Source organism: Cydia fagiglandana, chromosome 4, assembly GCF_963556715.1.
Source record: "Cydia fagiglandana chromosome 4, ilCydFagi1.1, whole genome shotgun sequence".
Classification (NCBI taxonomy): Eukaryota; Metazoa; Arthropoda; class Insecta; order Lepidoptera; family Tortricidae; genus Cydia; species Cydia fagiglandana.
In genome coordinates, this window is record NC_085935.1 from 22443193 (window position 1) to 22469560 (window position 26368).

Sequence of the window (26368 nt, forward strand, 5' to 3'; positions counted from 1 at the left end):
CCCCATTGATAGTCACACTGCTATCAGTAATTTACTCAAGTTTCTTCAATTTCTTCACATTCAATTTCATACCCATATTTCAAACTTACTTTTAGGTAATAATATCAGAAAGTTTTGTGTAGGTGTAGTAATTATGTTTTTATACTGTTTCGTGCAATAATTCTATACGTGATTTAACTACTAGTATTCGGTGCTGTGGCGATTGTAAATGGGTATGTATCGGCCAAGCAAGATCCTATAAAGTCCGTAAGGTGTTAAAACTTCTTCTTGTCTTAGATCATCGGAAGAAACATTCAGCCCGATTTCAAAGAATTCTGAGCATCTTACAGACTGGAAACTTGAGCAAACTTTCAAGGAAACCGGCAGCCCCAGACCGTCCAGCACCAGTGAACGTACCGGGCGTGGGAGGGGTGCTACCTCTGCTGGCGTCAGGCGCGAGGTTGGCGGCGGAGGCGGGGCGCGGGTAGCGGCCGCGGTGCAGGCCGGCGCGCACCGTCTCCAGCTTCACCGGCGACGGGATGAAGCCGATGTCGCAGCCCTCTTTCACGAGACGCCCGATCCACCAGTTGTTGTCGTACTTCTCCTGGAATTTGAAAGTGGATAGCTGAGATTTTTTTTCACCGGGCAAAATTTTTTACAAAAGTTTTTGCCCCAAAAGGTGTGATTTTTTAAAATCTGATGATGAAACCTTAGTGATTCCAAGGTAAGAATCATTTACATTGGCTACCGCTATTTGTATTCGTATGTGCAGGGATTTTACTAAAATATACAAATATCAGCCTTTTATCGCCTACTACTGAGCAAGTGCATACTTAGACTTTTCTTCGAGACCCAGAGACACGTACCTAAGGCTACTGAATAAGAGAGTAGTAAGACTTAATAGTACGGCTAACTCAATATCACTTGTTTTTCCTGTGTGTTTTTCTATGAAAACAGAATTAGTATTAACTATTAAACAAATTATCGTTAATCAAGTAATTAAGGTATGAGATACAGATACAGGTAGGTAGTTTTATTAAAAAAATCTTAGTGACGCATATTGTTATTTTATTTGTATTAATACAAAAAGACAAACAATCATCATTTTCTGACGCCTCATATACATTTTAAAGATGTAGCATTCACAACATGAACTAGAGGAAATAAGTGAAGTAAAAGTGGCACCCCCTAATTGGCCGACGTTTTGTGGTCTGCTATTATCATCGGCCGGCACACTAATGCCATAACATAACAATGGCGGTGGCGTGGGTCAATCGATCCAATAACAAGCATTTAGGTCCGGTAGACAAAGGCGTGATATGTACTTGCAATCGAGTAATTCTTTACAAGTACAAAGTACAAGACAAGTTTAGTGTACTTATCATGAGGTGAGATTCATAAGATAACTCTCAAAACTCTGACTTTTCAAAAATTTATGTTGGCATTTCCTTTGTAAACTTTGTGTCATCCACATGCTTTTTTTTTCTTTAATTCATTGTTTCTACAATAAAATAGAAAGATAACTAAATAAGAGAAACATACCTAATACCTAATTAATGTCATTTCTCCTTAAATCCGAATTTAATGTTATTTCTCAATTAATGCTATTTCCAAAGTACTTTCCAATGCAGAGAGCTACATCCCCTTTAAGTTTTCACGCAAAAACATGTCCCAACTAGACTTGCTCGTCTCTGGGCGGTATTCTGGAAACGTACACTTAATTGTTTTCCATAAATCTAAGTATGCGGGGAGATCAGCATGATGGGGAGATGTATAATCCAGCATCCACACACGAATAATCACGAGTAGTTATGATTGAAAAATGTATCCCCACAATCTTCTGAGCAGTGAGCGGTGACCATTCGACTGCCCAAAGGTCTTGACGGGGATCATCATATGGCTGAAGTAGTATGTGAGATAATGTACGTATGAATGGAACATACCTTGATGTGCAAGAAGTCCCGCACGTCGAAGGAGATGGCGCTGCCGTGGACGGGGGAGTCGTCGTCCGCCGCGGCATCGTAAGACACGTTGGTGCGCACGGCGAACGCGACCGGCTTCGACTGCAATATAAAACGTTACCATAAGACCACGGTTTCTGGTGTCGTGTACTAGAATCAACTTAGAAGATGGATCAATTAGGCTGTGGACTGTAGAGAGAGGGCAATAGATGTGCTGGTTATAAGTAGATGTGCACGTTGCGGAAAGTTTCCAAAAACTTGGAAAATTCTCGGATATTTAGGAAAATTTCATGAATGCTCCAAAATATTATATATTTTGTGGAAACTTTTCCAAGTTTTTGGTAACTTTCTGCAACTTACAGATCTGTAGGTACTTACTGTTAGGTAGAGTAAGAACAAGAAAAGTCTGCAGAGATTTTGATAGCCCACGTGACAGTGCAAGTATATTAAACGTCAAACTTCTATGAAATTATGTTATGACGTATAAATAATAACACTTGCACTGCGTGGGCTATCAAAATCACTGCAGACTTCTTGGTCTAACTCTATATGTATGTGAGAAGGTGAACTTAAGGGATTTATTAAGGCGTATCAAAAGATGTCTAGACATAAATAAGATGTCTAGCCAGTTAATAGATGTATCACCCAGAAACAGCGACTTCCATTTATTCACAAACCTTCATAGTATATCTCAACAACGCTGTTGGCACCTAACACTAATCAATAGGTCAAAAACAATTCACTCTTTTTTGTTTTTTTTTTAGCAGTCCGATAAAAAGAGCCAAACTAGGAACAAAGGAAAATGCCAAAACAATTTTTTTTTCATTACTTTACCTATCCATCGCTTTTAAACCAAGCAGAAGGGTTCAACAAAGACTCGTGTATTTACACTATTTACAGCACACTTAGCTGACCACAGATAGCTCCTATCACCTTATACATAATATGATTTATGCTGAGGCGGGACCATTTCGTGGTAAACTATTTATTTATTTTATGTTTAACTTTCTTTGTTGTTATTTACTTGTGTATGTTATAGTTTATCACGAATAAATGAGATGGTTTGATTTGATTTGATTTTGATTTAATAAGGTCTCTGGAAGGAAATATTTTGCCAATGGTATTGTTATATGCTGTTTCAGGCCCGAGAATGGTGTTGGCTTGGAGCCAATTACTTAAATCAATACCGGTCCAGCGGCGGTGTTTGTGGACCAGCCAATTTGACCTTAATGGGCTGTGATCTGCTAGTTTACGCCTCGTTTTTGGTTGAGGATGAATCAAACAAAGACAATTGCAATCGTGGATCTATGAGTCAGTCTGAATCGCGAGCAAATGGTTCTGTAGTGTCTTCCGACTACAAACTTGGCTTGGAAATACAAAGATTAACCTTTTATATGAGTGTGATGATCAAAAATCATGGGTTTAAGCCTCGGTTGAGCTTTATAGGGTCGAAAAGATCGTTGTCGAAAAAAAAATGCAAGAAGATGTGTAAAAATTCTGTCAAGATCAACTCAGGGTAAGGCCCAGTAGTTTCATGTTATTCTCTCACTCTTACTGAGCGTAAGTGTGAGCATTGATGAGCAATTAATCTAAGCAGAATTATGCACCAAGAGGAATTATGAACTCATCCGAATCTACTTATAACGTCCGGTAATTGAAAGCTGCCAAACAATAGACTTGACGACCGGTCTGGCCTAGTGGGTAGTGACCCTGCCTGCGAAGCCGACGGTCCTGGGTTCGAATCCCAGTAAGGGCATTTATTTGTATGATGATACAGATATTTGTTCCTGAGTCATGGGTGTTTTCTATGTATTTAAGTATTTGTATATTATATATATCGTTGTCTGAGTACCCACAACACAAGCCTTATTGAGCTTACTGTGGGACTTAGTCAATCTGTGTAAGAATGTCCTATAATATTTATTTATTTATTTATTTATTATTATTTAATAGACGCCCAATCATCCCCAAACTGACGAGACTGACGAGAGAAACGACCTCCCCACAATGGCGAGGTGCGAAACGTGACAGATATCAAAGAAGATAGGCGGATAAAGTAGCTCATATCCTCCGGAGTGGAGGGCATCGTCCCGTAGTGAAAGAAAGAGAGACACATACCCGAGCCTTGTCGAGCTGGGAGAGAGCCTGCGCTTCCTTCTCTCGGCGCAGAGCCTCCTTGTCTTCGTCCAGCGACAGCTCCGACGAAGGTTGCGAATAGTTTGAATCCGCTGAGCCCTGGAATTGAGAAAGGTTATGTTTAAAAATATTACTACATAGGTATGTATGTATACTCGTAACATATAAGTTACTGAAAAACCACCCAACTATAATCCAGTAGTACAATTATACAAAATGAAATTAAGTATTAATTCCAACCTTCTTGTTTCTTTTTTGATTTTTTTTTTGCCGTAGAACTGCGATACTTATTCAAATAATATAGACGAACGAAGATATACGACTTAGTTTTGGACCATAGTTAGAAGTTTTTGCGCTAAGTTTGAGTGGTTTTACTGTAACCCACATTGGGGTAGGTACATAAGTATAGAAAACTGCGTCACGAAAATGATTTTTTAGTATTTAAGATTTTTATTATTGAATATATATGTTAATTTGTAAGGTATGTATGCATGGACCTTAGTTGCCTGAAAATAAATGCTTTGATTTGATTGATTGATTGATAAGTCCCCAGCAGCTCAATTTGACTGCCGTGGGGTATATATCCCAAACCCTCTTGTACAATGAGGGGCCTGTAGTGATGCGTACAAGACTGAAGATTTGATGTGATACTATGCAACTTGCAATTTAGATTTAATCATTTATATTTAAGACCATCAAATTAATTCTTGCTATGGTGCACGTTCTACACATAGTATATCATACACAGCCTCCCAATACTAACCCAAAAGCATTCATCACATTGCTGCTAATTCGAAACATAAGCTAAACCAATTTCAAACTTTATTTACTCGTGAATACAGTTTAAACTCGTTTAAACTGCACATCAGCTAAAGCAAAGCCCACGTTAATCCAATTAAATGCTTTCCATAGCGAATAGAGGAGAGAGTCGCTTGATGTCAGAGGGTCTACCCCAAACACCATTGCGGATATCTATCTCTTTTACTCTAATGAAGGCATAACTAGAGCGATAGAGAAAGATGCCCGTAATTTGCGAACTTCGATGTTCGAGGCAGGCCCTAAGTTAAAGCCAAGCCTAGTCGCCACGTGTTTAATAATTCTGTGTTGCGCGCGCCGCCCGCAGCGCTGCAGTAATGCAGCTGCATTAAGCGTGTTTACTAACAAGAGGCAATTGGGTTGGTTATACCAGCGTTGGGTATGCAATCGTGAACCTTAATTCAACGGGATAAAGAATAACAGTGGTCAATTTTAGAGTAAGTGATAATCGAAACTCACTCCTATTGGCGTATAAATTGACGTTGAAATGAAATATGGGAACTGAGGGAAGACCTGACAGGCCAATTCGAACGTAGGTGACATTAGAGAGACATCTAGCTTATGTCATTACATTAAAATATCGTGCATTTCGCTCGTTCTTGTCCGTATCTACATGCATTGGCGCGGGCGAGATGCAGGATAACTATTTAGTTATTTAACAACATTCAAATATGTCTGATGTCAGTAAACGTTTAATTGTGTAACTCTTTCAATTTATAAGGAATACACTTTAATGTAAATGTAAACTTTAAAAGTAATGAAGGATAATTTCAGAAGAAAACTCTATTCTCTATATATAGATTAATGCCTGATTAACGAGAGAGAATTTTGATTAATGAGAATTGGCCTGTTCGAATTGGTCTGTTCTAATCTATATATATAGATTAGAGTTTTCTAGTATATAAAGATAATATTTCAGTTGAAATACTCTGTAATGTGGAATTTGTATGATTATTGTACAAAATTGTATCTGACGTGTACCTGTATTGTACCAATAAAGATTATCTTATCTTATCTTATCTTAATCAAAAGTGACCCAATTTGATTGTTCGGGTAAAGCTGAATTTAATTTAAGCTTCATCGCAGACCCACCGCCCACATACGGACGTGTGATGCTTTATAGACATCGAAGTCTAGATTCGCAGATCTAGACCAGCTTATTATATTAGTCTGGGACTAATTTAATCGTCAAGTAACGCTGTGACTCCCATTTGCACTAGATTTAGTTTAAAGGCTTCATTCGATACACTTGTGGAGCTGAAATTGCATTAAATTGTTAATGCAGTTTGGGTAATGTTATTTTACTTTAAAGTTTGCAGAGATATTTCGTCATACCAACTTTCTCGTTGTTTTTTCTTAGCAAAATGTGCAAATCATACATTGATTTACATCGGACATAAATATGATAGGTAATCTAGGTCTAAGTATCGGCTCGATTCGGAAAATGAATTAGATCTCTACTAGACCTCAACAAGTTACGATATGGATAATTTAAAGATATTTGTAAGATAGATATGTCAAATTTGACATTTCCGTGATACTGGAGGTCCTCTTGAACGATTTCGACAAGTTATGACTTTGATATCCAAGTCACATCTAGTCGATATCTAATGTAAATCTAGTTGATTTCTATGTCGTCTCTAGATCTTGTGATTATCTCGTTTCCCGAATACGCGTGTATATCAAATAATAGACGTGGAAAAAAAATCCGGATCTTAGAACAAATGCTACGAGCTACGGCGTAGCACTATGGAGTGAAATGCGCAGTGAAAAAGTTCTATAATAATGAAAACTATCAACTTCAATAAATAAATGATGGTGTAGGAGCTAGACGATTATTACTTTTGACCTTACTTACAGTTAAGTAGCGCTACGAGTAGGTGGTATGGAACATGCTTCGTAGAGGTGAAACAATAACGTGACACGATAAACGCTGGATAGAGATAGATAAAGAGCCTTTTTCTTATGTGAGTAACGTCATCTAGATATTGGGACTTTGAGTTTCAAAGGCAATAACCAAGAATATTTCAAACTAACCCCTGAAAATAAGGTTGACCAGCAGCGCAAAGCCTACATGAGTGTAAGTATAATTCAGTGTATATTCTCTAGAGTCATCCCTTTGTACAGTCGACGTCAAAGAGATCTTTACGACTAACGTTACAAAAAATTATTTACACGACTTTATTGTCATAGCATTTAGGTCGTGTAAACATTTTTTTGTTACTTTGGCTGTAAATTTCTCTTTGACGTCGACTGTACAGAAAAGCAAATCCTTTGGTGCTTTTTGGTGTCATAGATATAGTAAGAAAAGATCTTTAAGAGGATAATAAAATACCTATCAGATAGCAAATTCGGTGGTAAAAGGCGTAAAAGTTATCTCTAAGTATTTTTTCACTACTTGGCTACCTTTAAAAAGTAGTTTTCATGCAAACATGTATGACGCTAGCAAAAAAATTGACGGAAAGTTTAACGACACTTAGCAAGCGTGAAAATTGGCATATTGCGACATAAAAAAATAACATAGGTTAACTAAGCATGTTTTTTTAATGCACCTATAGATAAGTTGCGAATTTATATTTTGTTGCATATTCTCGAAAGACCCTGGCCAATATTCGCCCCTTTGAATTTGGAACTTTCTTTTAATTGTTAAAATATAAGTAAATATAAGCTCTTATATGTTGCTGATGACTTCTAGCGCTGATGCATGAATGAAGAATGAATAAATGCATCACACGCAAGTCAAAATAGTAAGAATAAGAAGGTGAGTGTTCCTGTGTATGTGACCAATGCCGATACCTCGCGAAAAGCTGTAAAAGGTGCTTACCAATATTTTGTAGTTGGTCATTGGGTGCGGGTGCGGGCTGCATGCAACGGACACGGACAGTCAGACGAACATGCCGACAAGTGTTATTTGATATGTAGGACAGTGGGAAGTAGCTGAGTGGTTCATAAATCAATACATATACAGGGTGCGTCAACTTTTTCTTGTCAATTGTCATTTTTACATTAGTTATTTTAATTAACTAAACATGCAATTTGTGGCAGTAACTTATATAACCCCTTTCCATACTGGTTCATCTACCAAGCATGTTTAGTACTCGAGTACGTGTCATAACATAAGAAACATGGATACTCTGATTGTCCCCTGGCTACCGGGACAGAATTAAAACATGAATAAATACAGAAGAAGACTAGAAAGTAAAGGAAAGGAAAACAACTGCAAGAAACAGAGTTAGTGTGAGAGATAATATGCAGGTATATGATGTCAAAGTGGAATTTAATAATGTAAAAAAGATAGTATCTAGTATAGTAGAAATATAAAACAAATAAAAACTACCTAACTACACATGGAAATGAAACTACAAAACTAAACTTAAACCACCACGCTTACCTCAGCTCAACACCAAATAATAATAAAAAAAAAAACAAAAGAAAATCGACGAATTAATAAAATCAACGACGTGTTTTAATTTGTCTAATATATATCCGGGCAGTGTTAGGCTCGAGCTCGCAGGTTTGACTGGAGGCTCCGGCGGCGGCGGCAGCGCGGCGGGCCGGCGGGTCGAAGCGTGACGTCACCGCCCCCCACCCCCTGAATATTTTACGCCCAAAAACGGCCCAGCGCTATTTTTCGGTGACACTTGTGCGGCTATTCCGTTGTATTTTGTTGTGAATGCAAGTTTTTACCGCTTTGCGGATGTTTGGCGTCGCGTTGGTTTGGAAAACCTTTGGCTTCGATTTTATAATGCTTGGCGTTAAGCGAGTTTTAAGCCTTGTTTATAAAAACAGAAGCCACTGCTATATAATTCTGGTTTTCAAATTCATTTATTTTTAATTCATGATTGAGTGAATTTCGTATTCGTATATGTAGCGTTAACGATATTTACTACGATTACGCGCAGTTCTTGGGTTAAAGCTGAATTTTATTCATAGCTTTCAACAATACTGACATTATTATTTTTTACTAAAATAGGATATTTATGGCGCATATTCTCGCAAATCTCTTGAATAGGTACAGTGCCTTAGGTAGTCCACATAACTAAATATTACGTCACATTTTCCCAACAGGGCAGTAAATCATTTCATTCAGAAATCAATGAGTAAGTATGATGTTACGTAACATTCTACATCACTTAAGCAAAAACAAATACAGTTAGCAAACAATGTTTAAACCATACTCTATGTTTTCAGATCAATTCTACATCTGGAAAGTCACCAAAACGCATTATGGCAAACCTTATTGACAGTATAAGAGTGCAACTGCATAATTGACGTCAGAATGACGTAAAAATGAGCCTCCATTAATTATAGCCCGACTTGTGACCTATTTTAAAAGAAGTCGTGCACCAATAATTCCGCTTTCCAAATTGACGGTAGGTTTATTTAAGACTAGCGTTTGGTAGAAACTCGAATATTTTGAGTCTAAATCTGAAGAAACGACTTAATAAGGCCCAGAGCTTAAAAAAAGTCCCGAGTCGAGCCGCAGTGCCCGCAGTCGTATGTTGAGTCTTTTTTGAGCTCAACTGAAAATGACTCGAGGCTCCGAATAAAAACTCCGTCAACAATTTATTTGGTTTTATCTAAACGAACAGTAAAGAAACTAGGTGTTAATTTATTACCGTAGTGTACAGTCACCTGCAATAATATTAATATTTTACATAAATATCCAAGGCCTCAAAAGTCACGACACGTCACGATCTTATTTGTAGAGCCATAAGAGCAGGAGACAGTATTTAACTCATGAATACTATGTGAAAATAATGAGTACTTATTGAAAATATTTGTAAAAATACGAGTTCTCTGAAAATAACTATAAATAAGTCTCTAATACAAAAACTTAAGTATCAACTTACATACATAATTATTAGATTCAATAGAACTCAATTGAATATTTTAAACTTTCGCGTTTTGAATACATATTAACTCACATTATAGACGGGTCTAACGCGAATTATATTCAATTACCTTGATTTACCGACGTTTCGACACAGGTTCCCAACCAGTGATACAGAAGTTAAAGCCAAAGGATCTATCTTCGGACGGGTGCGTGGATATTGTGAGTGTTTCGTGTCGGACTATTGACAATAATTAACATTATGTGTGGTGGGTGATTTGAAAATGTGATGTCTACCCCAAACTTTTCCATACACTTTTCGTCGGGTAGATGCACAAATCTCTGTTTTGACATTTTGCTGGGACATCAGTCAGCCGCGACCACGACCTGTGAAACCTGTGTCGAAACGTCGGTAAATCAAGGTAATTGAATACTTATAATTCGCGTTAGACCCGTCTATAATGTGAGTTAATACTTAAGAACTCAATTGAGTCTTAAAATAGAGGACACAAATCAAAGGACTCGAGTGATAACCAACGCTAGCAGTTGCGGGTGATTAAAAATAATGTACAGTTAGGGAACCGTCCCTAACATAAGTATCCATTCCTCCCTAAGCATCCATATCAAAGTTTCTTCGTTTTTAAGAAACGGAAAGCTAAACAGTAACGCGCGCACTTGGCCGCATAGTTGTGTCGATCTAAGTTCATTGAAATTGAGACGTAAACAACAGCGCATGAGCAGACAGTAAGATACACAATACAAATCAGTTACAAACGTAGACGTGCCTATTTTTTACGTTCAATACAAATTTATTGCATTGTAATCATGGAAATCGATAAAAAGTAACATTTTATGTTTGATTCGGTCAAGTTGTACTCTAATGTATGGGGAAGATAAACAAATTATAGCCAGCATTCAATGAATGTAGTATGATACCTTAGGGTATGGTGCTTTACGCACACTGGTGTTCTATCCCCTCCCCCTGATGCAACCCCCCCTTTTAGCGTGAAATATGTCCCTGATGACGGTTTTTTTTTATTTTTAAAAAAGTATTACGGTTAGGAATAAAGTTTCAAGGTAAGAAATAATCTTTAAGGTGGTTCGCCTATGTTACTCAAAACTTAACTCTCGCTAGATGGCACCACTTTTGCAAAATTTCAGGTTTAATTTTTTTGTGAAATGGTCATGGTATTTGTATACTTAAAGTATGTTTCGCGCACTCTTTAAATAAATATTGAACAATTAAAGTAAACATTGAATACTTCATTGTGCAAAAACCACCTTTTTAATTCGACGGAGTGTTGCTGTCACGCTTTTCCTAGTATTACTCACACATGCAAACAGTGTTTCCGTGATCCTTGTAGTAGACAATTTCACACAACGTAAGTATGTTGAATTGCAATAGCGTAACGGTATGTTCGTGGAAATAACTACGTGCAAGAGGATTGGGGTTCAAGACTGGTGCGAGTAGGTAATTTCTTTTTGTTTCTCCTTTGTGTTATCTTACCTTTAAACGAGCAATTATTATATATATGTTACTGTAAAAGCCCGAAGTACGGCAAAACCTAGGATTTACCGGTAAAACCTAGGTTTTACCGATGCCGATCGGTAAAAGCCCGAAATGTTAAATCTTACTAGTTTACTTCGGGCTTTTACCAACACCGATATGGTAAATCCTAGGTCTTACCACGGCAACCGGTAAAGTTTGAATCATGCACTGATTCTTGAGATTATTAGATGAAAAGTAGGTAGGTTTGGATCTCCCGGTTCTGCTGAAGGTGAAAGAGAACTCTACTAGCCTGCATCGTGGCTAGGCACCCAGGTTTAGGTATAGTTAACTTTAAAACCGAATCTGCAGCTGGCCACTTTATTGAGTAATAGAAACGCGTTCCGTATGTGTTTCGCTTTCCAGATGACCAGGGTGCCTAGCCAAGGTGCCAATGGTTTACGCTCCGTAGCGACTGAAGCGCAGCCGTGTCTGTCGCATTAATATGGCAGAGTGATAGAGAGAGGTATTACCCTAACGTTCGCTACGGAGCGAACGACTGGCATCATGGCTAGGCACCCAGATTTAGGTATAGTTAAGATTACCGCCGAATCTGCAGCTGGCCACTGTATTGAGTAATAGAAAAGCGTTCCGTATGTGTTTCGCTTTCCAGATGACCAGGGTGCCTAGCCAAGATGCCAATGGTGTACGCTCCGTAGCGAACGAAGCGCAACCGTGTCTGTCGCATTAATATGACAGAGTGATAGAGAGAGGTATTACCCTAACGTTCGCTACGGAGCGAACGACTGGCATCTTGGCTAGGCACCCAGATTTAGGTATAGTTAAGTTTACCGCCGAATCTGCAACTGGCCACTGTATTGAGTAATAGAAACGCGTTCCGTATGTGTTTCGCTTTCCAGATGACCAGGGTGCCTAGCCAAGGTGCCAATGGTTTACGCTCCGTAGCGACCGAAGCGCAGCCGTGTCTGTCGCATTAATATGGCAGAGTGATAGAGACAGGTATTACCCTAACGTTCGCTACGGAGCGAACGACTGGCATCTTGGCTAGGCACACAGATTTAAACGCTTTTTAAAAATCAAAAAACTATTACTTATGAAAGCAGAAGAATATAAATGATCGTATTTGATTTATAATTGTTACATATTTGCCGTAACTTATTTTTAAAATGTGTTTTTCAATTAAAAGACACGTCAAGATTGTTTACCTTATTTCTAATGCTAAAAAAAACAAACTATAGTAATAATTGTGTTTTTCATTCATAGACAAAATCCATTATTTTATCCACAGGAAATTTTATATATCTCTTTTTTATTGCAGTGAGGATGTCCTGATTGTAAAAATAAGAGAGATTAGGTAGAGTATAATTTCTAATTTTCTTTGTCAAAAATAAACGAATACGTGTAGCCCATACCATACTTAATCAATCGATTTATGATAATAAGAAAAATTAAATAAAAATAAAAAAACAATACGAAATTTAGATGTAACAAAAATACAAAAAGTTATGTTCCAGCATACAATTGACTGGGGATCGAACCGGGAATCTTCCGTTTGTAAGCAAAAAAGCGACTGTTTGCATAACACGCCATGATAGTTCTTAGCTAAGCTGACGAACTTCGGGTACTTATTCTCGCTTAGGTCAATTAAGTACCTGTCAAACGTCAGTGTCAACAAAATTGCACTAAACATGACGGCACTCCAAATTCGCGCCGTGGTCAGCCCGGCAACGTCGGAAATTGTATGGCAACGTCGCAAATGTATCTGTACACGACATTTGTGACACACACATACGTAAAATTGATGAAAATTTAACTATGATTTTTGCATGATTTCTGTATGAAACATTGTTTTCCTGTTAATTTCGCGCAAACGAATATTCGAAGGAAGATAAATGCGGAAATATTTATGTACTAATAGTGTGTAGTTACTTAATGAGCTTTGATTGAATTTTGTATGAAAATCGAACCACCTTAATAAATAATTTTAAACAAATAAGGTTATATGCAACTTTATGGGAAGATTCGCCATTCATTATACATTAAACATATGCATTTTAACAGTGTAATTTAGTAAACTAAAACTATTAATGAAAACTAGAATGGAACTCTTCCACAACTTGTAGTTTATTACGTCTTTGGGCTAATAGTAATTGTTATGGTCGTTTCTCAAAAAGTTGGCACCGCCAGGTTAACGTTAACGTTTTTCAAAAATTTTGCATTTTCGCATTTTTTTTTATTGGGATCGTTAAAAGGCAACTTTAACTATTAGAAAATGTGGAAGGGAAGCAATTCCTTCTATTAGTTTAGGAGATATAGGCGTTTGAAATTCAGGTTAATGATATCAAGGACAGGTGAAAGATATTTTGTCTCCAGGTTATCGATAGTAGAAGCAGGTTATCGAGAAATAAGTACAAATTCCAATGAAAATATTGACAGGTTATCGAGAGGCGTCATTAACCTGTGTCCGTTGCCGTTAACCTGGTTTCTTGTCATCGTTCACCTGTAATGAGTGTCATCCACCTGTCCACCACATCATTTTCAATGCCTTCTAAAAATAATCGAAAAATGTGTCATCTTCTGTAAAAAGGGACCTTATTGTCCACCACGATGATTAAAATTTTGGATTCTGACCCACCTCACCTTCGATTCGATTCCCAATTTAACAACAAGTTTCTGTGAATAAGTAAACATTCAATCTTACTGTCTATTCACCCTGGCAGTACCTAGTGGAACTCAGGTTTGGTGCAACATAGGCACATGCAGTTTTGGTCATCCAACTCGTCTTGGTGAGCACTTGGGAGAGCAGAACTCAAGATAGAGCTGATGCTGGACCATCGCAGTACCTAGTGGAACTCAGGTTTGATGCAACATAGACATACGCTGTTTTGGTCATTCGACACGTCTTCATGAGGACTTGGGAGGGCAGTACCCAAGATAGAGCTGATGCTGAACCCTCGCAGTACCTAGTGGAACTCAGGTTTGGTGCAACATAGACACACGCTGTTTTGGTCATTCGACACGTCTTGATGAGGACTTGGGAGGGCAGTACCCAAGATACAGCTGATGCTGAACCCTCGCAGCACCTAGTGGAACTCAGGTTTGGTGCAACATAGACACACGCTGTTTTGGTCATTCGACACGTTTTGATGAGGACTTGGGAGGGCAGTACCCAAGATCGAGCTGATGCTGAACCCTCGCAGCACCTAGTGGAACTCAGGTTTGGTGCAACATAGACACACGCTGTTTTGGTCATCCAACACGTCTTGATGAGCAATTGGAAGAGCAGTACCCAAGATAGAGCTGATGCTGAACCCTCGCAGTAACTAGTGGAACTCAGGTTTGGTGCAACATAGACACACGCTGTTTTGGTCATTCGACACGTTTTGATGAGGGCTTGGGAGGGCAGTACCCAAGATAGAGCTGATGCTGAACCCTCGCAGCACCTAGTGGAACTCAGGTTTGGTGCAACATAGACACATGCTGTTTTGGTCATCCAACACGTCTTGATGAGCACTTGGAAGAGCAGTACCCAAGATAGAGCTGATGCTGAACCCTCGCAGCACCTAGTGGAACTCAGGTTTGGTGCAACATAGACACACACTGTTTTGGTCATCCAACACGTCTTGATGAGCACTTGAGAGAGCAGTACCCCAGATAGAGCTAATGCTGAACCCTCGCAGTACCTAGTGGAACTCAGTTTTGGTGCAACATAGACACACGCTGTTCTGGTCATTCGACACGTCTTGATGAGGACTTGGGAGGGCAGTACCCAAGATACAGCTGATGCTGAACCCTCGCAGTACCTAGTGGAACTCAGGTTTGGTGCAACATAGACACACGCTGTTTTGGTTATCCAACACGTCTTGATGAACACTTGGAAAAGTGGTTACTAAGATAGAGCTGATGCTGAACCCTCGCAGTATCTAGTGGAACTCAGGTTTGGTGCAACATAGACACACGCTGTTTTGGTCATTCGACACGTCTTGATGAGCACTTGGGAAAGCAGTACCCAAGATAGAGCTGATGCTGAACCCTCGCAGTACCTACTGGAACTCAGGTTTGATGCAACATAGACACATGCTGTTTTGGTCATTCGACACGTCTTGATGAGCACTTGGGAGCGCAGTACCCAAGATAGAGCTGATGTTGAACCCTCGCAGTACCTAGTGGAACTTAGGTTTGGTGCAAGGTCAGGTCAGGTTAGGTCCGGGTTCAGGTTCAGATAAGAGCCGGGATCCAGGTCCAGGTCCGACTCCGGATTTGAGTCTAGGTCCGGGTCCGAGTCACAGTCCGGGTCCGAGTCCGGGCCCGAGTCTGGGTCCGGGTCCCAGCCCCAGTCCCAATCCAAGTCAAAATCTAAATCGCCAAACGTGTACTATGCATCGTTGAAGAGTTCTGTTCTAATCATCATCAGCAGTTCCACTTCATCAAATGCGACGGTTTTTAATGAAAATGCTTGATTTTCTGATGTAAATCCAAAAGTCACTATACGCATGCCTTTAAGGTTTGAGGAGTTCCCTCGATTCCTCATGGATCCCATCATCAGAACTCGAGATTGACAAAAATGCAGCTTATAAACTTATCTTGCTTAACAAACATAACGAAGAGGACAAATCGCCAAACGTGAACTATGCATCGTTGAAGAGTTCCGTTCTGATCTTCATCAGCAGTTCCACTTCATCCAATGTCACTTTTGTGAATGTATATGCTTGATTTGTAAATAAAAACACAGAAATCACTATATGTATGCCTTTAAGATTTGAGGAGTTCCCTCGATTCCTCATGGATCCCATCATCAGAACTCGAGATTGACAAAAATGCAGCTTATAAACTTATCTTGCTTAACAAACATAACGAAGAGGACAAATCGCCAAACGTGAACTATGCGTCGTTGAAGAGTTTCGTTCTGATCTTCATCAGCAGTTCCACTTCATCCAATGTCACTTTTGTGAATGTATATGCTTGATTTGTAAATAAAAACACAAAAATCACTATATGTATGCCTTTAAGATTTGAGGAGTTCCCTCGATTCTTCATAGATCCCATCATCAGAACTGGGTTTTGACAAGAACGGGACTAATCTGCATATACTTATACTTTTTACAAAACATTTTAATATATGTCTAAAACTAACAAACCCTCATAAGGTACCTTTTCCCGTGGGACGTCACAAATCTAGTTTGAGTATATGTAACGTGGATTTTAAATAATTATCGATCACCTGTCATATGGCAGGTGAAGGACGCTTCGTTCACCTGCCATTGCATCATTCACCTGACTTTTTTGGACAGGTTAACGAGACTTAAGACAAAAGTACAAAAATTTCAATAATATGCAGTTTTAACAGACAGAATAGTTTTTATTCCTAAATTAACACACAAAAGCGATATAACCGCTATATAATTATATAGTTACGAGTATTAGTTGTGGTATCAGTGACATTAACCTGCCGCAAAATCTCATCCACCTGGCAGTTTTAGCCAGGTGGACGATATGCAGGTGATGGGGAAAATGGCAGTTATATCGCGAATACACAAAATGTATTAGCTTGATGAACTCCATACTTAGGCATATAAAACTAAACTATTGTTTACGTTACATATCTTGATAGTAATGCGATAGGTTACATAATTAGCAAGATATCGACTCCAGGATAAAGAGTACTTACCCATTACAAACTCCAATTTCCGATACTTTGTCGTTTGTGTTTTATTTGCGAAGCACAATAACCACGTCTTCGTCCTACCAGGTGATAGCTGATGAGTGACGGCTTCAGCTCGTGCGGAGTGAGACGGGAAAGGTGCGGTGGGGGTTATACAATCGTCGTGAATGTGACGCGCCAGGTGACTGTTAAGAATTGCCTTGGACAAACTTTGAAGCCGAATAACTTAAAATATAAGTATAATATTGTTATGCGATAGTAATACTTTAAAACTTAAGGATATATGTTAATAAAATACGGTAATGCCGTTAAATTAAGTTAATATTTTGTGTGGTTTTCATAGCTCGGAACATCAGTACCTCGCGTTGGGACACGGCAGGTTAACGGATAAACGTAGTTACAATATTTTTTTTTGTAATCAATATTTATTAAATTTTTTTCAAAGTATTAGGCCTCTGTGTAAAAAGTCTCTCTAAATATGTATTAATTTTTTATATATAAAAATAGTACATAACGAAAAAAAAGTTCTAACATAAACCTATTTACAGGTGGCGGTGCCAACTTTTTGAGAAACGACCTTATGAGATGTTGCACTATGATTGGAATAATAATAGTTAGCGTTTTGCATTTCAAACTGTGGAGTTTCTTTCTACTAAAGATTATTTACAAACACCTTTGAATTTCTACGCAGGTTTACTCACAAATATAAAAGCAACATGTGAATAACAAATGAATTATCTTGGTATTTTGAGTGAGGGGGATTAAATGGTTATTATAATTAACTTTTCTTCAACCTCTGGATAGTGGATTTTGACAACATACACAACACAAGCCATGAAAATTCCATACCAACAAATTGATTGCGAAAATTCCATACAAACAAAACAACACCGAATGAAACTTCAAGCTACATCCATTTTAGACTTTATTTACACCATTCAAGTTTGATGTTTGAACGACACAACTCGATTTGCTACAATGTACTAACAGTAACACATCTGAGTCAATAGTCAGATGTAGACCATATCTCATTGCAATAAGGTTTACGAAAGGACAGAGAACTGAGTCAAAGATTGTTAGCAAGCTTAGTGCGTACGGAAGTCGCAGTGGGTTTTACTGCCCTATTTCACACTAGTCATGGTAGAAGGGAAATACTTATTTCACTGTGTAACATACTCGTGTAGTGAACCAGCTATGCGATTGGATGAGTCAAACCTCATAATATTTGTGTATTTATTGAAACTACATATTACAGTTAGGTTTAATGATAAAATTAAGAAACGACTAATGAAGACACCAAACGATTTTAACAAGAACACAATTTTCAGCAATGACTACAACGACAGTGTTAGACGGACATATGGCCTCTGAAGCATTTGTAATTTTTCCTTTGTCTTATTGATATCATTTTGCGTCAATAAGACGGTACCTTTCAGTCAACATTGACATCGAAAGGAAATTAATTTGTGGTTAAATTATTGCCATCTGCACTAGTAGTTCCCTAGTGCATTATTAGGTACATTGTTACAACTAACCCTCGTATTTATAAGCGACGCCTTACTAACACTGAACAAAACTATTTCAAACCGCCAGACACACAGTAAACATAATCGGAATGTAAGTCGTAAATTCCACCGGGCATGATTTGCGGCCTTGCCTTCATTTATCCGTATATTGTTTTATAATTAGCTCAATCTGACGGAGTTTCCCCGCTAGAGTTAAGGCAACCTGAGACGAAATTAGCGAGCTTATCAAGCACATACGATGAAAATCATAATTCATAATTTACCATTTTAGATCTCGATTGATGTCACTTACTAACTAATTTTGATATTTTTCTACAGACGGTGACGCCGATCGATTAATCGTATAGATATGACTATGTTATTGTCAATCACGTCTTATTGTTACATTTTTGTTTTCCCTTTGCCCAAATATTGAACCATATAATGAATTTGAATGGGGGTCCATATTGGGTCGCATAATAATTGATTGTTCTAATGTAATGTTACGCATAAAACTCATTTCGCATAATTGTTATTGTGCTGGAAATATTAACATTTCTGAGAAATTATAACACAAACCTAACCTAATCTACCCTATTCTACACAACCTATGCAAAATATTTTCGAAAATACTTTCTGTTTCAGCTGGAGAAAAAATATGCGAATAGAGTTTTATGCGTAACATTACATTATGACAATCAATTATTATGCGACGAGATAGGATCCCTTTGCATGGGGCAAGAAAGGTAATTTAGCGACGTGGCTGCTGAATTGCTGATACATAGATAGAGCGTGTAAAGGCTTAATTAAAGGCTAAAATAAATGTCACTATTGGAGTAGAGCTGTATATCCGTAACAATTTGATAACAAGAAAGTACTGTATTCTGAATAGACCTTTATGCTTCATGCATGCGTGGCCTTGTTTTTCAGATCACTTGCTATATGAGTTTCACCAAAATTGTACTGGAGAATCAATAAGAAAAATAGGACTATAAACTTATCATGCTCATTATTTTCCAACATAAATACCTACGGCCTGGTATGGCAATGGCAATACAGGGTCATTTTTGGACCGTTAGCCATATTGTGCGAGGTGATTAGGTAGGTCATACTGAACAACTTTTTCTATGGGACCAACCCCGAAATCCCAAAAAAAATTTGGCCTTCCCATAGTTAACGTCGACATCTACTCGACCAAAATGTATGAAACGCCCAAAAAAATTATTGTGATTTCGGAGTTGGTCCCATAGAAAAAGTTGTTCAGTATGGCCTATCTAATCACCTCGCACAATATGGCTAACGGTCCAAAAATGACCCTGTATTATGCTAAATTTTAATTTAAAAATGTTATGCAAATATTAGGCATCTACAACGCGTGAATGACGGATTAAGCGTCTTGATAGTGGACTCAATTCTTAAGAAGCAAAGACATCAAGGGTAGAAATAGGAACGCTGGATGAATCATGCAGGGATTCATAAACATTCATTTTGCAAGGCAAGGTTGCTAATAAACGCATTTATGTGTGTCGTAACAAACATGTGCCCGCTTGTTCATTTGTTTATGCGGGAGACGGGAAGCATAATAATATGTATTATGGAATACGGACATATGACATTGGCACCTAATCAATGAACATGTACCTAACCTACGCCACACATACCCTAAGACAAATGACTTTCGTTTAGTGTAATTCGTAGCAAAGCATGTGTTTCTTGCATTAAATTTCTGGTACAGTCAACGGTAAAAATATGGGTGTACAAATCATTTCAAAAATATGTCCCATAACTCTTATGTCAGTGAATTAAGAACTATGGGACATATTTGTGAGTAAGTTGTCTACACCCATATTTTTACCGTTGACTGTACCTATAGCATTAGGTAATTTTGGATTAAATTGGAATATTTGGGTTTGGCTGGTGGTGGTAGTAGTAATGGTTTAACTGTCGTATGATTGTTGGAAACATAGATACTTAATATTGATATATGTAAATACATAAACCCTGTATATGATTGATTTATGATTTTATTTGCTTTAAATGAAGAAATATACTACTTAACACGTGTAGTTGTAATGTAACAGATTAAAGCAAACTGGTAGAATCTACTTAATACATATTTGGAATACATAGGTAGTATGTGAATCAAACAGATTGAGAGAAAAAGAATAGTGTAGGTATATCAATGGAACATGTTTAAAGCATATTTTTTATATACTAACAGCAATCTGCACAGATTTTAGTTTTAATCAAGCATCACACTTTACACGTAAAGTACTCATTATGTACATATTTCCTGAAAAAACTACTTACTAGAATGAATCATATCTGGTAAAACACCAGAATTTTTCACCTTATATTTGAGGTATTGTCTGGAGTTATTGCTGAAATTTGCGCTTGTTTCGGTTTCGTCTCGTCAAGGAACATATGGAAGCATGATGTAATTGTAATTGACTCGGATAATATATCAGGTATATCTATATACTTATATAAAGAAGGAAATGAGCTATATGAAGCATATCTGAGGAAGTAGATATGTACTAATAGGAATTTGTGCTGTTTTAGCTCACTCGAGCAACATACTGGACGTATGATGTAATTGTAATAGATTCGGACACACACTCTATTGTGATTGGCCAGTAAAAACGATGCAAACAGTTTTATACACGCTCGCAAGTAATGTTTCGTCTGTGTTTATTGCGTTCGTATGTTTAACACTTAAGGCGTGGCTTCTTATTCCGGTAGAACAACAAATAAGTCCGTTTAAGAGCCCTTCAACGTGCACACTAGCGCCACTGCTAAATAATCGTGATTATTTAAATTTAACGACAGGTCTCTAAAAATGGGGGCCGCTACGGACTGTATTGTGTATTTAAGTACCTTTTTAATACATCAAACTAGTTTTAATGTTGCTGGATTCGTCGATCTAGGAACACAAAACAAAAACGGCCGTTTTTACTTTGGACGCATAGATTGCCAAATCCAGCAACATAAAAACTGGTCTGATGTATTCAAAAGGTACTTAAATACACGATACAGTCCGTAGCGGCCCCCTTTTTTAAATATCTTTCGTGAAATTTAAATAATCACGATTATTTAGCAGTGGCGCTAGTGTGCACGTTGAAGGGCTCTTAAAAGACTACAAGAAGAGAAACTAAATAAAAAGTATAAAAACTTGTCAATATTCTGCATTGTATTACATACAAAATAGAACTCTTTAGAAAAATCTGAAATATATCTCGTATGATCAAGCCTCCAGTACGGTTCTTTAGAGTAGTTTTTGCTCTTGTCTAAACTATGGTAGGTACCTACTACCAATACTACCATGTAATTCATTAAAGTCTATTTTTTTATTCGGTAGACTAAAATGACATTTCCTAGAATGAACATAAAATAACATTTCATAGTATATAATGTCATTTTAGTCTACCGAATAAAAAAAATAGACTTTACAGGTAAAATAAGGATCGAAATTCTAGTAAGACGTCATAGTAGTGAATTTTCAAGAGATCATATACAACTGAGGCTTATTCAATGTAAAGACATCGCAGAACATCACGGACGACATATTCGCATGTTTCAACTTCTAAACGGTCACCACAGTTACTCGTGTAACCTTATGTAGCAATGTTAGCATGGCAATATTTCCGCATTACAACCAAGCATATGTTCCACTCCCTTCACAAAACGACGCATGTCAACCTACACATGCATACACTTAGGCTTTTTTATCCAAGGCCAACACCCTTCAGCTTTACAGGCGATTATCAATACTGTACTGATAAGTACTACGTAAACAACTTCATACCGACCTTAGGCGCAACTATTAATACACTTTAAAGATCACAAACACAACAAAGACACTATGTGCGCGCGCACCTGCGTGAACAACTTGTTGTATCCATGGCCTTGGTTATAGATCATCCGGCATGGCGGCGGTTGGTGGCCACTGCGGACCACCAGCGGGATGGCGTCGGGGTCGGCCGTGGTGCACGCGCGGCGGCGCGCGAGGCCGCGGGCGAACAAGCCCGACGCCCGCCGCCGCGCCGCCCGACCCGCCCCGAGCCGCCCCGAGCCGCCCGAGCCGCCCCGACGCCGCCGGTGAATGGGTGCGCGCGCACCCGGTTCATCAACCGTACGCCAAGATTAAACGATTACTGGAGTGACAACTAGGTCACCTTAGATAGCGGTTCCTGTACGTGTACGTTAATGTCATTAACAAGTACGCACTTTTTGGTTAAAAAAAAACTATGTATTTGGGGCACAAAAAGGAATAATGCCGTATGGCCTGAGAAATGGATACTACCGAAACATAGCGATGATTGCTAGGCTGATACATTACGAGTATATTAGGACAAATAAAAAAAAAAACAGAAATGCTTTTTCATGTAAAAAAACGTAGTATTTATACCGGGTGTGGCCTGTAATATGAGCAAAAAATTTAACTGTAGGCTGTACCTACTCCTCATACTGACTAACATTTGTTCAGCGACTTTTAAAAATAACTTGTGGTTTGATTTTTAATACACTTTAAAGTTTATTCTAAGACGCAACGTATTGCAAATTTTGTTTTGTTTAAGGCGTGACAAGCAACGTCAATCACAATGATATTGCGTGGCGATGGCGTCCATTGAAGATAATATTTATTTTGTATGAAAAATAGGGAGTCTAAATAATTCATAATTTTTAAAAGTTGTAGAACAAAAGTGTCACCGATTGAGGAGTACAATCTATGTTTTAATTATTTGCTCATGTTACAGGTCACACCCGGTATTATTTATTATTTATTTATTTGCAATCATGTCCGACTCACAGTGGAAACCAAACGCTAGGACATGGAAAAAACATGTCATTGACGAGCATTTATGTTATTAAAAAGGCCATGATCAAAATAATCATCTGCACACACGTTCAATTAATATGATTAAACTTTTTTAGAATAGAATATGTAGAATAAAATTTATTCAGGGCGCTTATACAACAAAATTTTTACAAAAACAAAAACCGTCACTGAAAAAGTTTCCACTCAGCTTGGTGTCAGGGTACTTAGGGATTTGTCGTTTTTTTTACAGTTTTCTGGCAATAGGTCGCACGTTTCGCAATGGAAAATCGCATCTAAGTATACCCATAAACATAAAGCCCATCACACATTTGGGATTCCTTAAACCGGTGGCAATGTCCCCGATCTTTCGAAACACAAAACCTGGAGCAGCTAGGCATCGTTCTGACGTCAGCCTGAAAGCCTTTACTACTCTATTATCCTCAAGTATGCTTCAGTTTTGTAGGCGTGAGAAATTACGTTATCGTCTGAGATATAAATTGACAAGTATGTAAAATAAGGGTAACATTCCATTTCTAACCGCAGCTGCATTACTAGTAGTTACTGAACGCGTCGCTGTTATTGTCAATTTCCATAGTAAAATGAACAGTAGTGCAGCTGTCGTTGGAAATGGACTGTCACCTTAAGGCAATGCGCTAGCTTACACAAAACACCCTATGTAAAGTCGTCTGTACTGTCCCTAACAGCCCTAACTGTGTTGAAAGGACATCTTATCTAAGTTACATTTTGTTTACCTACTACACCCGTTGCAGGTTGCAGTGCAGAGCTTAAAATATCGAAATATATGGGAATCTACAGACCATAAGTGCTTGCTTCAAAATTGACATATTTCCTAAGTTTTTGCTAGCGACTGTACCTTTTATAGTATTGTCAATAAGTGCTCATTTTCAGAATTTTAGGAGGCAATTAATTTTAGGCAATATAAGTTTTAGGCAAAATTACTTTAACTTAGGACCACTTGCGCGTTCCAGGGTTAGCCAACTAACTTGGAGTTAACTGTTTATATAATACAGTTTATCCCAGTATAAACGGTTACCATCAACATCAACATCAACATCAACATTTATTCAGCAAATAGGCCACAAGGGCACTTTTACACGTCAACATTGAATTTACATAAAAGCAAAAATAATAACATCAACAATTTTATAAAATAAAACTAACAATTCAATCTAACGTATTACAATGACTAAGAGATGTATATGGTCTCTTAATGTCGAATTACATACAAAATACAGATAAAAAAACACACACAAAAAAAATCTATAATATTTAGAGGTGTAAATGTCTCTAGGTGTCAGAACTATAAGATTATATAGTTTATCAAGTTATCCTTAGAGATGTATAGGGTCTCCAAGAGTCAATATCCTGTATAATTAATACATTCATTAAAAGAAAAGAAACATACGAGAACAGAATGAGGCGTCTCACTGTAATTAATTAATAAAAGTTACTAAGTATAATAGCTCGTGTTAGCTTAACAGACCAGTCTCCACAAACAGCACCCGTTCACGAGTATGACGCGTATCTCAGCCATCGCCTCCCTCAACCTTCATTCGGGAAAGTGGCGACCCGATCAACAACGCCACCGTAAGCAAAGACTTTTAAGCGAGCATGACATGTTACCTCCGAGTTAGTTGCCTAACCCTGGAATGCGCAAACTGTACCCTTAAAGATTATCATTAAACAAAGAATTATACAAATATACGTGTAATCTAATCAATTTTTTATTCAACTACACAGGAAGGACTTTTTATAATATTGCTTAGTTAAAGAATTACTTTCACTTTGGCTGCCGAGAGTGACAAAAACGGACTACCAAGTCTATTAAATATTATCCTCCCTTCCGTGACGAAGAAAATAGGTCAAACAAATCAGGTTCATTTTAAGGGTTCATTGATGCGTATCCTTGCGAGTTCCCTTGATTTATATCGTGCAGTCGTCATCGGATACATTGGAGCGGCCGAGGTACCTACTCAAAAATATTATTATCTGAACTCACACTCTAGCGCTTTGACAATTTGGGTCGTGTATAGATATTTGTGAGCACTTTGGCCGCCCTGATATATTTGATGGCGACTATCGTATGCACCTACAGTTTATTAAGACGTATCATTGCCCGGATATATGGGCACTAATACGCGGGATGTTTGGGCGGTGGCAATTGTCGTAAAAATGAAGTAGATTGAATAATGTCACAGAATAAATAATAGTACTAGGTCACAGATTATATAATAGTTCTTACGAACAGATACTTATCTCTCAAACAAAACGTAAATACCTACCGTTTTGATACCTACACAAAAATACAATGGAGTGACCTTCAACGCGCCGCTCCCCGCACCGCGCGCACCGGCACAACGCTAGGGTTGCTGATGCTTAGAAATGATGAATAAATACCTACTTAAACAGCGGAGTAAAATAAAAGGAAAGCTAAATCTTAAATTATACCTAATATTCCGACATATGTCCCTGCAGTAACCGCAGTGTTTACACCGTTTTATAAACCGAGCAATAATCCCAGCAAGAATTAGTTTCTTCGTGTAATTTAAAACCAGATACAGATTAATGTTACACAATAAAGAAAAATAATAGAAACCTCATGAATACAGGTAATTAATTATAAGTTAACCAGAGCAAAAATGAGTAGGCACTTTCCGGTGTAAAGTTAACTTACCTACTGTCGTTAAAATAAACATTTACCAAAATAAATTAGAAATTTGCTACCTATTTCAAATAGATAGATATCTAAAACTATACATTTGTCATACATGATTAAACATTACGGGTTTAATTAAAGAAATTCAATAGTAGGTAGGTACCTACTACGAGTACGTAGCTTTTAACTATCGTAAAAATTGACAGTGCGGCGCGCGGTGATGTGCGTACGTGAGCGCGTGTGGCAACCAACTGGCTTGCTTTTCTACCGTGAACGGGAGCACATTCGTAGCGCGCGGAGAGTTCCATAGGCCTGACTAGGTACAGAAGACTCACTAAAAAAGCGTGTCTTTACGATCCGGACAGATATGGCCGCTAGGTGGCGACAGCGCCACGCGCGGCTTATGGCTAGCCACCAAAATTGGTGTGGAACGGATGTACTTTTAGCTACCTGTAGCAAAGCGGCGAAATCG

The 26368-nt window shown here is 38.1% G+C and overlaps 1 protein-coding gene across 16 annotated transcripts in view; it reads right to left on the minus strand.

The window, feature by feature from the left end:
* Positions 1-26368, minus strand: part of LOC134664065 (voltage-dependent L-type calcium channel subunit beta-2) — a 201296-nt gene that overhangs the window by 11670 nt on the left and 163258 nt on the right. For 13 of the 16 annotated variants that reach the window (XM_063520651.1, XM_063520649.1, XM_063520642.1 and 10 more), the window contains 3 exons: positions 4059-4175; positions 1923-2042; positions 397-583 (listed from right to left, as the gene is read on the minus strand). In XM_063520651.1, the coding sequence (XP_063376721.1) occupies positions 397-583; positions 1923-2042; positions 4059-4175 (424 nt within the window). Of the gene's footprint in view, positions 1-396; positions 584-1922; positions 2043-4058; positions 4176-22276; positions 22430-26368 lie in introns of those variants that run through there. The other 3 variants (XM_063520645.1, XM_063520644.1, XM_063520654.1) reach the window with 2 other exon arrangements.